At 36.8% G+C, this 12,582-nt stretch overlaps 1 protein-coding gene across 3 annotated transcripts in view; it reads left to right on the forward strand.

Moving 5' to 3' along the window:
- The window catches only part of RBKS (ribokinase), a 70,001-nt gene that overhangs the window by 11,737 nt on the left and 45,682 nt on the right, over positions 1 to 12,582 (forward strand). For 2 of the 3 annotated variants that reach the window (XM_041413499.1, XM_041413501.1), the window contains exons 2-3: positions 7,843 to 7,975; positions 11,589 to 11,652. In XM_041413499.1, the coding sequence (XP_041269433.1) occupies positions 7,843 to 7,975; positions 11,589 to 11,652 (197 nt within the window). Of the gene's footprint in view, positions 1 to 6,769; positions 6,870 to 7,842; positions 7,976 to 11,588; positions 11,653 to 12,582 lie in introns of all 3 variants that reach the window. The other variant, XM_041413500.1, reaches the window with a different exon arrangement.

The raw sequence follows: 12,582 nt of genomic DNA on the forward strand, positions 1-12,582 counted from the left end.
CAACCATATTATTTCCACTTTGTTCACTGTTGTCTGATACATCCTTTTTTTAAATGGTATAGAAAAAAGATTAATGTTCGCATGTCTTGTTTATCTTAATCTGTCCTTGGACATGTAAAGATCACTCTTTGCTTGGGTTGCAAAGGTTGTTTTGTTTTGTGTTGGTTTTTTTCTGCTTCAGCACTGGTATTTCATCATGATACAATGTTCTGTTCAGCACAGGAACTGTAGGCAGCCTGCTTTAGTTTTGGGTGAGCACAGCATGTTTCAGAGACAGTCTATTCTAACATTACTGTCAGATTGCATTGAAAATAATTATGTAACTGCCATTCCAAAAATAATGTAATAGAGAGACATCAATGAAGAACAACGTGGGAGGCAAATAAAGCTAGAGAGTAGCAATTCTGAAAATTTCCACAATCTTTCTTAAATACAAAACAGATGTTTGGTAAGAATGATGGAATGTTTGCTGAGACTTAAATATCTGAAGATAGATTTATTTGAGTTTTTAAATCTCTTTAGAGCATCAGCCTCAGAATTAAACATTCCACAGATTATGAACTCATCAATGTTGTCCCACCTTTTCCCCAGATGTAAATGCTAGTGATGTGAGGAAATGTTACAGGTTTGTTGTTCCATGAGAAAGCTGGTAATTAGTCAAAAATATAATTTCTTCATGTTGAAGTTTTCATATTCATAACATAATTTAGGAAATTGATGTCTTAGCAGTACCATCATTTCTCTGAAATGCAGTACAGTGTACTACCATAAATGCTTCAGGGCGTTCATCTGGATGCCTTTCTATTTGATTCAGCTTTTAATATCTAGGAGGGTAAAATCTGATTCTGTGCAAAGGGTCAACAGAATTACTCATTGAAGTTCTTGAAGAGCTGTGGACAGCTGTTCTCATTCTATGTGTTACAAATTTTGGTCTTTTTCAATTGAAGCTGTGACTGTACATATAAGAAGATATAACTGTTGTGGGCCTCCTATGTGTAGTCACAGCCATTCCGTTAATTTTCTCCCTTGCTAGAGATTTTCTACAGTTGTGCCACTTCAGCTGTTTACCCACTCAGTAATGAGATCTACAAACCAGTTTGTCTATTTATATATAGCTATATATCTATTAATGTGCTTATATAAACAGTTTGTATATTTATCTGTTGTTTATATGTATTTCTGTTTCATAAAATACATATTTTCCCTGATGGAAAAACTCATTGAAAAGATTCCTGTGGTTTTGCACCAGTTTATCATTCACTTGTTGTGTTGTGGTTATAAATATTTTTTAATGTAAAATCAAACAGATTTTTAAAAATCCCTCTGAATGGATGATGGTGTAAAGCTTTTGCATCTCACTGTGCTGCAGAGGGACTCCTCTGTAAGTGTCAATTACTGTGCCTGATACCAGCTTGGGTAGTGCTACAATAGTGTTCATCCCTGTGGGCTACAGAGAGAGCTCAGACCATCGAACATCCAAGCAATAGGCAAGTGTTTGAATTGTCTGAAAAGTTTTGGGGTTATTTTAAAAGAAAATCTTGTCATGTTCAGGAACATAGAAGGAAAAAACCAGAGATTTGCTATGATTTTTAGGGTTTTGTCAGTCATTAAAGGTCTGAAGGAAGTCTACAAACCTAGAACCAGATTGCCCCATGCTTAAACCAAGGTCTAGTTAACTAAATTCCTGAGGTAATCTCTTCCGAAATCTTGGAAGTTTTCTACCTCCCAATAAGATATTTTAATGGATGATTAAAAGGGGTGAAAGCATAAATGAGTCAAGAATATCAGATTTTGAAAAGAGTGTGGTCTTTTTGTCTCCATGTTATGGATTCTTTCCCACAGCACATGTTCAAATCTTCAAAATGAAGCTAGACAAAACAGACCAAGGCTAAACCAAAATGTTAAGCCAGATCCAAAAGAGGTCTGAGACTTTTTCACCACAATGTTGTATTATGTTAGAGGCAAGAACTGTTCTCTCCTGTGTATTTGTTCAGTTGTGAGACTCATGAAAGGCCAGTAAATTGTATGTACTAGACAGTGGCTAGTTACACCTACTTTAATCTCACTGGGATTTTCCCCATTCTAGGGAATTCCCAGGAGTGGAGAAAGCAAGTTTTGTTCAGTGATTCAAAGAGAACAGAATCAAAGCTAAATTCTAGAGCTTTACATTATATTGCTTTTTATTAAGTCAGTTTTAAATTTAGTATTTCTGCTGCTATTTTCCTACCCCTGATCATCTCCACCTTTCTTCAGGAATTAAAGAAATCTGAATGTTTCTTTTGATACTATTTGAATGACAGTCATTTTATGCATTTTTGGTGATATTTAATCTAATGTAGAAATTCTCTTCCCCTCAAGTGCCTGATGAGAATATTGTTGGGGCTTTTTTAGAAAAAAATATTCATGTGCTTTGCTATTTTCCTTTCTCATGCATGCCATTGTCTGCAACGTACTGATACTCTCTGCTTTTCCATATATCTAATGAGCTAAGGATACTGTACTACTTAAGCAAACTTTAGCAACGGAGCATTAAGTGTTTTCAGCACAAAGTAGTATCAAGTGCAAGTTCCAGCTTTGGCTCAGGGCAGTCTGGCTGTACTGCTGCTGGCTCAGGGTCTCCTGCTCCTCCCTTCACAGGCCCACCTTTCCTGCTGGATAATGAGTTGGAGGAATGCACAGATCCAAATGAAAATGACCCTTTGAACAAAAATATTTTGAATTAGGAGCCTCTGTAAGCAATAGAAGCAGTGCTAGAGAAATAGTGGGGAAATGCTGTGAGAAGAGGGCATAGATTCACATCAGTTTAAGCTGACAATAATAATACATCTTTTTAATTTTCATGTGTTGAAAACAATGAACAAACTGTGGTTAGGTGTGAAGAATCAGAAGCAAACCATGATTAATTTCCGGATTAATTTGTGCAAATTCTGCTTAATAGGCATCTCTCTCTTTCTCCTTCTTCATACTTTCTATCTCTGTATGTGATCTAGGCACATGCTTAGAGGGGAACTTTTTGAGAAAACCCAGAATATCAGGAAAGGTATGCTAGTGACTCAGTGCATTGTGCTTTCACCTCTGATTCAGTGCTTCAACACTGTAGTAAAGATGTCTGTTCTGGTTTTGATGCCATCCCTCCAAAGGGATATCTGTCCTTTAATACAAATACTACTGCTCTAGCCTCTATGAGAACTCATGGCACATGCTGGAAGAGAGGGTTAAAGTTAGTGCTGTGGTAGAATACTTATGTCTGTGCCTTTATTCATCCCAAACCTCTGAAACGTAAGTGTATGTGAGATTCTTCATTTGTCACAAACAAATGTGGGCAGCATTCCTGTGTGTTTTACATTTACATATTATTTTGTAAAAACTCGGTTAAATTATGAGTGAGGATATTCCTTGAATGTCCATAGTAATTCAAGATGGTTCAGTCTGAACTTTCCTCTATAAATATGATTCAGTTGTACCGTGCACAATTTGCAAAACATACAGTGATTTTATTTTACTTAGAATGTATTATGAGTTTTGAAGTTCAGTTTCTGATTGTTCATAAGACATAAGAGCTCAGTATCCTTTGCACCATTTATCTTCTCAAAAGTGAGCAGAATTTGTCATGTAAGCAAGGAGGAGGTCTGTTGAATAGTAACTTATGTTGGGTTTTTCAGGTCAGTGTTTTCAAATTACATCAGAAGTTGTAAACGGCTTTGCAAAACATTTTATGTAACAATTCGGAATGCCCATGTGACATTTTTTCTAATTAACTTATTTAGCCTAGTTTTGGAGTAACATTAGCTGTTTCATCACTTTTAGGCTATTTTGAGTATTCTTTGTGACACCATGAATAAGCCAAGAATTTATAGGGTTTCTTAATCATACAGATTAGTCATCACTGCCTGCTCATAATAGAAGCCTGAAATGCTCATTAAAATTGTCTGATGTGAATCAAAAGTTAGTATAGTTGCAGAATTAAATGATGAGAGAATGCCATTATATTAGCAAAGAAACCTATTTCATGAGTACTGGTTTCAGTGAAAGTTAAAACTGCCTATATAGATCAGCACAGATAGGAGATCAGATATATAGATCTGTATATATCCGAATTTGTTTCATATGGAAAATAAGAATGGGCTTCTGGAGTGGAGAATTGGTCTGGAATGATTGGCAATCATGCCTGAAATGAAATATGGTGAAGATTCGTTTGTAGAGAACTACAGGAAGTTGCTACATGTTCTTGCTTGGTCTGTTTTAGCTTATTTTAAAAATTGACCAGTTATAAATCACACTTGCACTTGATCCTTTGCCCTTTGCCTTGTACCTTTCCATCAAAGCAATAAAAAAGGTCATTTCCCTGTCTTCCACAAGCTGCTTGAACCCCACAGCAGTTGTTATGCCATGCTACTTGAAACACTGAGACCAAAATTCTCACTTCACCAAGCCTGTTTTTTCACCAGTGAAATTATGATGCTTCCACTGGAGTTGCATGTTGATGCCAACATAAAAGAGAGAAGAATCAAGTCACAGTCTGGCCACTGTTAAAACAACAGTATTTATGGTTGAACATACTTGAATCTGAACTCTGAACAGTGCTATTAGGGGGTGTGTGCCGGAATCACAAAAATTTGTAATCTTTGCTTAAAAATGTATTGACTTTTTATGGGAGCAAAATCTATTTAAAATAAGCTATAATCTCTAAAAAAAAAAAAAGCAGCCTAAGGAAGAAAAATGAATTGAGAATTGATGCCATTTTCATACTGCAGAATTTAAATGAGAAGACAGTGTGAGCTGGTGGATTAAGCTGATCTCTCTTTTTGGTTTTGCCCCTGACTGACCCAAGGCATGAAAAGGCAAAATGCATTGATTAAGTTCCATACCTGCAAAACAGGAATAATTATGTTGTTCTGCTTTTTAGGTAAGGAACTATACAAGAGCTGCTGTTTGTTCTTATTACCAAGGCTGGGTGAAACATCCTCCCTTACTGAATGGCACCTAATTTTAGAGGTGTATGTGCAGTACCCTGGCAATAGCTGAAGAGGAGCTTCCTCAGCTGAGTCTTGTGACCTTCATTCTCTGGCCCACAACTGCCTCTACTTTGGCTTCCAGTGGTGAAAATGGTGATAAATTACAGATATTACCATTAAGGAATATTTTTTATGTATTACTATTTATCAATACTTTTTATTGTTGCACCTTTTTCCCTGAGAATGTACAGTTACTCATTGTTGGAAACAATTTCCTGGATGCTGCTGTGGGCAGTTTTAACTTTGTTGTATTAGGAGCTTAGCAATCCTTTCCAGATATATGTATATACAAGGTAATAAGTGTATTTTTAAAAAGCTTTTGTGTTTTTATTGAAAATGGTTTAAACATTTCGCAACAAAATGTTCCTGGCTCTGAATCTCTGGAAATGCATGCTATGAGCTGTATGTGTGACTCTTTGGGGGTTTATCTGTGGCCACCCACACGAAAGAAACCTGGTGACTGTGTATGCTATCCTAAAAATCTGGCATCCTGTGTTAGTGAGTGTCTCTGTTAGTGAGGCTGCATCCCTACCTGCACCTCTCTGGAAACTATAACTACTGATGAAGCACAGACCTGTAACAACTCCTTCAAAGCCAAAATCTTAATTTCTGCAGTTTGGGACTTGTTTGGCTTTGCTCGTTTCATTTTAGGTTTTCTTGACTTTCTAATGATCCTAAACCTTTGGACTGAAGAAATTGAAAATTAGAGGGAGAAAAAGAATGTTTGCTTTTTCTTGAGAATTTTCAGTAAATTAGAAAATTCTGTGCTCTGTCATTAGTTCTGTAACATTCTGCAAACATCCATATGCCCCAGAAGGTGCAGCATAAGCTCAAAAAGTAATATACACATTCTTCATATCCTTTCAAAAAACAATCTGTAGTGATTGCCTAATACAGAAGCATAGAATCATAGAACATTCAGGGCTGAAAGGAACTTTAAAGATCATCCAGTCACAACCTCTTCTGCCATAAACAGGCACACTTCCCATTAGACTAGGCCTTATCCAACCTGGCCTTCAACACTGCCAGGGCTGGAGCATCCACAATCTCCCTGGGCAACTTGTTCCAGTGTCTCACCACCCCCGCAGTGAATAATTTATTGTGATATCTAAACTTTTATTCTGAATTGGAAGGCTGGCAATTTTCAGAGTCACAGAATAGTTGAAGTTAGAAGGGACCACAGTGGACCATCTGTTCCAAGCCCCCTGGTCAAGCAGTCATCCTAGAGCATGTGACACATTGCATCCAAGCAGTTTTTTAATATCTCCAGTAAGGGAGACTTTCTGGGTTCACTCACCCACACACTTCCTCATGTTCAGGTGAGAACTTTCTGGGCATCAGTTTCTGCCCATCACCACCTGTCCTATTGCTCAGCACCACTGAGCAGAGCCTGGCTCCATCCTCCTGGCACTCTCCCTTCAGACACTGATAGATTTTGATGAGTTCCCTCTCTGGCATCTCTTCTCACGGCTGACCAGGCCCAGCGCCCTCAGCCTTTCCTCATACGTGAGATGCTCCAGTCCCTTTATCATCCCTGTTACCCTCGGCTGGACCCGCTCCAGGGGCTCCATGTCCCTCTTGCCCTGAGGAGCCCAGAATTCAGTTTTTGAATTTTGAAGCTGCTGTGAGATGTATTGGTAGAATGATGTTATAAATTGACAAACAGAACTGAAGTTAATTTCTTCATCATTGAGGGTGGATTCTTTTGCATTCTTTCAGACTCGCATTCCCCACGTTTCCTTTCTATCTTGCAGACTTCTGGAAACTGTCTGAGGTAACTGTTGTTGACTGAGCAGGTTGTTAGTACATCATGGAATGCCTTCCCTTTCCACGTGCTGTGAACTTGTTTGTAGCGTAAGAGGTTTTAAAATTACATTTTTAGGCCTGGTATCTGGAATGCATGCCTTGAGAAGACAGAAATTTTGGTTATCTGAGTGTTGAAAATGCATCTTTGGGTTACGTATTTTAATAGAAGTTACAAAAGTCAGGTAGTCTGTATTCTGAGAAATTCTACCCGACAGTCTCAGTGGTGTCTTTTACTCTTTTCAACTTTTGTTTGAGATAGCAAAGCATCTGGTAGGGTTAACAAAACTGCAGTTTTGTTTTGTTTTTTTCCAAAATGGAAATGAAATCAGAATACACTCCTGATGGCTTTCGGCTTGTATTAGTGCATCTGGTTCTGGGCACCCATCCGCAGAAGGATGTAAATGTGATTGGACTGCATTCAAGGAAAAAACAAAATGCTGAGAAGTTGTAAAGCTTGATTTGTAAAGGAAAAACTTAAAAAAGAAAAATGTTAAATATGTAGAGGATGCCTGTATGACAGCAGAGGAGAGGCAGGTTTTGGTAACAATTACAATTCTTAGGGGCGTGAACACCAGAGTGAAAAATTTCTTAAGGGTAGTTTAAGAAGGTATAATTACACGTAATGGAATTAAATGAACTATTTGAAAAACTTGAGCCTAATGTTACAGTAAAAAACCCCTAAGAACAGTGAGACCTATAGATTTATGGTTTATCTGTACTGAGTTAGCAGTGGAGAATCCCAGTCAGGGATTAGGTACAACTTCTGTAGAAACATGAAACATGAACAAAAGAAATGCAGTCCCTCTCTTGAGGGGACAAGAAACTTGACAGTGTGGCATATAAGGAATAAACTTAAACTAGTGGGATGTGGAGTAGAACCGTAAAATGTCTTTTTAGTATTTTTCAGTCTTATTGGCTGACCGTTGAGCCATTTAGGATTATAATGATGTAACTCTTTTATTGAAGATGCTTGTTATTTTCAGTCACTAATGTATGTAAATATTGCTTTAAATTGGAACAGCCTTACTACGCGATTGCCAAAAGCTGGAGAAACTATCCTTGGACATAAGTTTTTTGTTGGTTTTGGTGGGAAAGGAGCCAACCAGTGTGTCCAGTCTGCTCGACTTGGGGCCAACACGTCACTGATCTGCAAGGTAAGCACTGACTTGCTCTTCAATTACAGCTGAACTGAATGTTCGTGCAAATTCCAGTAAACCTTTTGGTCACGTACCAAAAAGCTTTTGGTATGTTTTTAGCTTTTTAAAATATCTCTCTAATTCTCTTTCCTTTTTCTTATTTCAGCTATAAATTTAAGCATGGAGGAGGCTCTTTAAGAGTACTGCCAGAACCAAAGACTAGTTGGCTACAGATATGACAGAAATTGCATGTAGAGAAGGATTGCAAAACTTAGGTTGATATACCAAGGAAAAGAGAATTGGGAAGAGTTAGACATGTTCAAAATTTAAGAAATCTTGATTAGACCTTCCTCTTTATGTTCCCCACTGTTACAGTGATCAGCACTTCATTGATGGCATTCAGGTGCTAGAAGATATGGTTGCTCTGAAATTTACTTTGTAGATGATTAAAAATTAGACACTCACAAGCCAGTGACAAATTTGAGAAGGAATGTAAAAGTGCTTTGAGGGTTGAATCATTATCTCATTACTTGAGGTTAAGATAAGGTGATCATATCCAAATTCTAGCACCTTTGTGTGCTATGGGATATTTTTGCCTACTTTTCTGAAACATTTGATGTACTGCAGCTCTGAAGACTTGCTCACAGATCATTGGGCTGATTCAACTTGGCAGATGCTATATTCTTACAATGCTTTTCTTTGATTTTTGTCATTAAACATTATAAGTTTTGAGTGATCATTACTACGGTTAAGATCAAATTTTTTCTCTCTCTATTCTTTATTGTCTATCCTGTGCTAACTGTAGATGAAACTCCAAATTGACTGGACATACTTTGTTTTTTGCCATAGTTGGGGAGGATGCTAGATTTGTTGGATCATTGTCTGTCAAAGATTTTTTGAGAAGTACTGCAAATATCTCAAGGAAGCCTTCCCACTGTTCTTTCAATTCAATATTTAGACTAAACAATGTTGGCTATAAATTTAAATTACACCTGAAAGCATTTCTGTGAGTTATTATCACTAGTTGTTCTGCAGTGTGGGGTTGGGTTTTTTGGCAATGTTTGCGCTTCTGTCATATTGTGTATATTTGATCATCTTTGCATTCAAGAATGATCAGATTCAAGTACAACATGAACTGGCAGTGAATTCTCTTCTAACATTTCTTGCTAAATGTTAAAGGGTTTTTTTTCATTGCAAGTGTGAATTTTGCTTTATTTTTTAATGGTCTAGCCCTTTGCTCAGTGCAATGGAAACATACACAATCATAATAAAATTTAGTAGCTACTATATTTTCTAAGTACTTTTCAAAAACATATTTCTGTTATTTCAGTAAAACCCAGTCTTCTTTCTTTCTGTCTTTCGACATCTTAATGCTTGCACAAATGGCTTTTGTTGTTAAGAATTCAAGAAAGAAGAAATGCTGTTTCAGCTCTTAACGGTGTTCTGTGGTCTGCAGACTGAGACATTTATTTTTCGGTTTATCCAGTAGTCCATCTAGGAGAGTCTGTGCAAAAGCTGAAAATATTTTAAACCATGTTATATAATTTGACGTGGCCAGTAAATATGCCTTTAATCTAAACTGAGTCTAATGCCCAATACTCTTGTCTTCCTTGGGGGTAAAGCCTGAATGGAAAAATAAAGTCCTTCAAATGCACTAGGATTAACTGGGTTGGATACTGATGAACTAACATGGAAAAAAGTCTCCAGAGGAAAGTGACCTACATGGACACCCCTTGGAGGACTTCCCTTCAGCACTGAGATGTCTTACTGCGAGTGAAAGTACCATGGCTGATCTCAGCTGCTTTGACAGTTGAAAAGTAAGGGATGCCTGTCTGTCAGTCCTGCAGGATCCGGAGCTGAAGGAAGGAAGTTTCAGCTGAGCTTTTTGAAGCAGGTTATAAAATATTTTGTTGCTTAATTAACTGAGCAGATTCTGAAATTTGTTGAAGAATCATAGTAGCAAGGGAGGGAGAAGGTGATACCATCAGACTGAATGTATTCCAGAGCACAGTTTTTAGGGTGTAGAGGTGAACACACCTCAAGTTTAAATTGCAGATGGCTGCAGTCATCCAGCCTAAAGCAGTCAGAATAGGCAGCTTCTGACAACCCGCCCTGTCTGGCAAAGTGGGAGTAGTCAGAAGTACAAATATACTCTAATATGAAAACAATGACTAACACAGTGACCCAAGAAAATGTTGGGTTGATCGGAGTTTTTTTTCCATGTACTAGACCAATGTTCCATCTGGTTAGATTATTCTGACCTTAAGTGCTGTCCTACTTTGCTGAAAGACTGGGACTATCCTTAATAATGCTTTAGAAAAACCCCTTATAGATGTTTTAGGAAATGGAAATTTCAAATCGTGGTTATGCAATTAAATACATGAGGAGAAGGATCATCTATCTGTGACACTTTAAATTTTAGAATTCTGAATCAAAGTGTTTGATTCTTGTGATCACTAGTTGGTATTCGGGCCTTCTCAGCTTTCTGAAGGACTGAATTCATAAATAGACAATTTTTTAACAACAGCCAGTAGAGGCAATTGCTTTGTGCCTCTAGTAACTGAAGTACACTACTAACTGAAGTTAGCTACATAGTGCTGTTTTATGAGAAAATGGATAACTGGTTAGGACTTCTCTAGACCCACAACCAGGATCTCAATTTGGCTTCTAATCTGAAAGATACTTCTTTTTTCTCTTGCAAAAATACTTTCTGTAGCATTGGTTAGTCTTTAACACTGCTCAGATACACGACTCACTCTTGGAATTGGGAACACATGCTATGCATGCTGAAGACAGGCTAAGAGTGGTGACTCAAGAGCTTTGTTGACTCTATAAATATATTTTAAATGCTTGCATGATATTAAGCAAATTAAACTATTTTTTTCTCCCATGTACCTCATCTCCTTTGTTCAGCTTGTGTAATGTAACAAAAAGAAATTTATATTAGTTTGAATAAACAGCAAGCAGAATTGTTTTTGGCTAAAAAGATTAATGGAACTGAAATTACAAGCTTTTAAAGTTGCTATTAAAAAACAATAGACCATAGCTTGACTCCCTAAGTCAACCTGATCTGCTGTTGCTGGATAATGCAAACAAAAAAAATTTGAATTTCTAAACAGTACACTTAGTACTGAGAATTGCAGAAATTAGTAATGCTGTGTTTATCATTGCTTTCTGTCCCATAAACACAGTTGCATATTTTTCCACCAAGGAAACTTGAGATAAAAAATTAAAAATACAAGCTTCAAGTAGAAGGACACCAGAATTAATGTCAATGCTTTCAATTCAAAGCTGAAAAATTCAGTACATGTCCAGATTTAAAAATCCCCAGAAATTTCAGTGTCAAAGGAGCACAGGGACTATACAAGGATGAAACTTGAATATTACAACATGGGTGTTTATAATAGAGCAGGAGAAAAGTGCAGAACATGTTCTTATTGTTTGCTAATGCTATTAATACATTTTTACCATTATTTCTTATTTCATTATTTGTTGATTAATCAGGCAAAGGGCTTCTAAAGACTAAAAGTGTTGTATTTAAATTACAGTAGAGCATTTGGTTGTCTAAAGATGGTCTATTTATCCTCTCACCTTTTTGTAAAGAAAACCCATTATTTTATCTTTTGTATAGGTTGGGAGTGATTCCTTTGGCAATGATTATGTTGATAATTTGAAGAAGAATGGTATTTCTACAGGTAAAATTCTACTTTAAATATTTCACATTATTTTTTAACTTCAGAAACAGGTGGTGGAGAGTTTATTATTGTTTTACCTTATTAGTTATGTTTTACCATTCAGAACTATGAATAACTGTTTTGATGCAGCTGGCAGGAATGAATGCATATAAGAGAGAATATGGGTACTCCTGAAGTCAGCTGTACCACTAAAAATAAAATGTAGTGTTATTGCCTCTAAATCTCTGATGATTACATCATTGCAAGTCACCTGAAGATAACTTGCTGTTATGCAATTGTTTTGTCTGGCATTAATTATAATAATGCCTAGTGAGAAATTTAAAAATTCATTCTGATTACTCATTCTCAACTTCATGTTGTCAGAGGAGGGACGGAGTGGAAATTCAATGGTAAATGCAGTACATTTCACCTTTGCTTTGTGAACCAACACATGCAGTCATCTTAGAGACTGCAGCTGATGTTAGCACACATACACACAAAAATCAATGTTAAAAGGCTTTCAGAAAAAGGGAAAATTAGGCATCCACAATATTCTATTATCTTTTACCTTTGTAAAACCAATTCCCTGTCTACTGTGCACTGCTTAACTATATGATCACTTTTTTGTCTACACCACCCTTTCTCCTTTGGGGTAGACAAGGATGGACAGATGTAATCACTATGTAGCAATTCAATATTCCGTTTATCTCTTCTGTTTAATGTGCAGCCATAAGCTTAATCTACTGCATTATTCAAGTCCTGCTTTACAGACAAAACTATCAGTATTTTGTGGGCTTTTTTATTATGCTTATCAGTGTAGCATCTAAATATTTCACAAATATATATATAGGTTTATTCATTGTGTATCTTTCAAATTAGGCAAGAATCCAAGCAAGGATGCCATGAAAACAGTGTCTGTTAGTGTACTGTTCTGAATGTCTCCAAAGCATG

The sequence above is a fragment of the Onychostruthus taczanowskii genome, unplaced genomic scaffold (assembly GCF_017590055.1).
Source record: "Onychostruthus taczanowskii isolate IOZ18803 unplaced genomic scaffold, ASM1759005v1 scaffold42, whole genome shotgun sequence".
NCBI lineage: Eukaryota > Metazoa > Chordata > Aves > Passeriformes > Passeridae > Onychostruthus > Onychostruthus taczanowskii.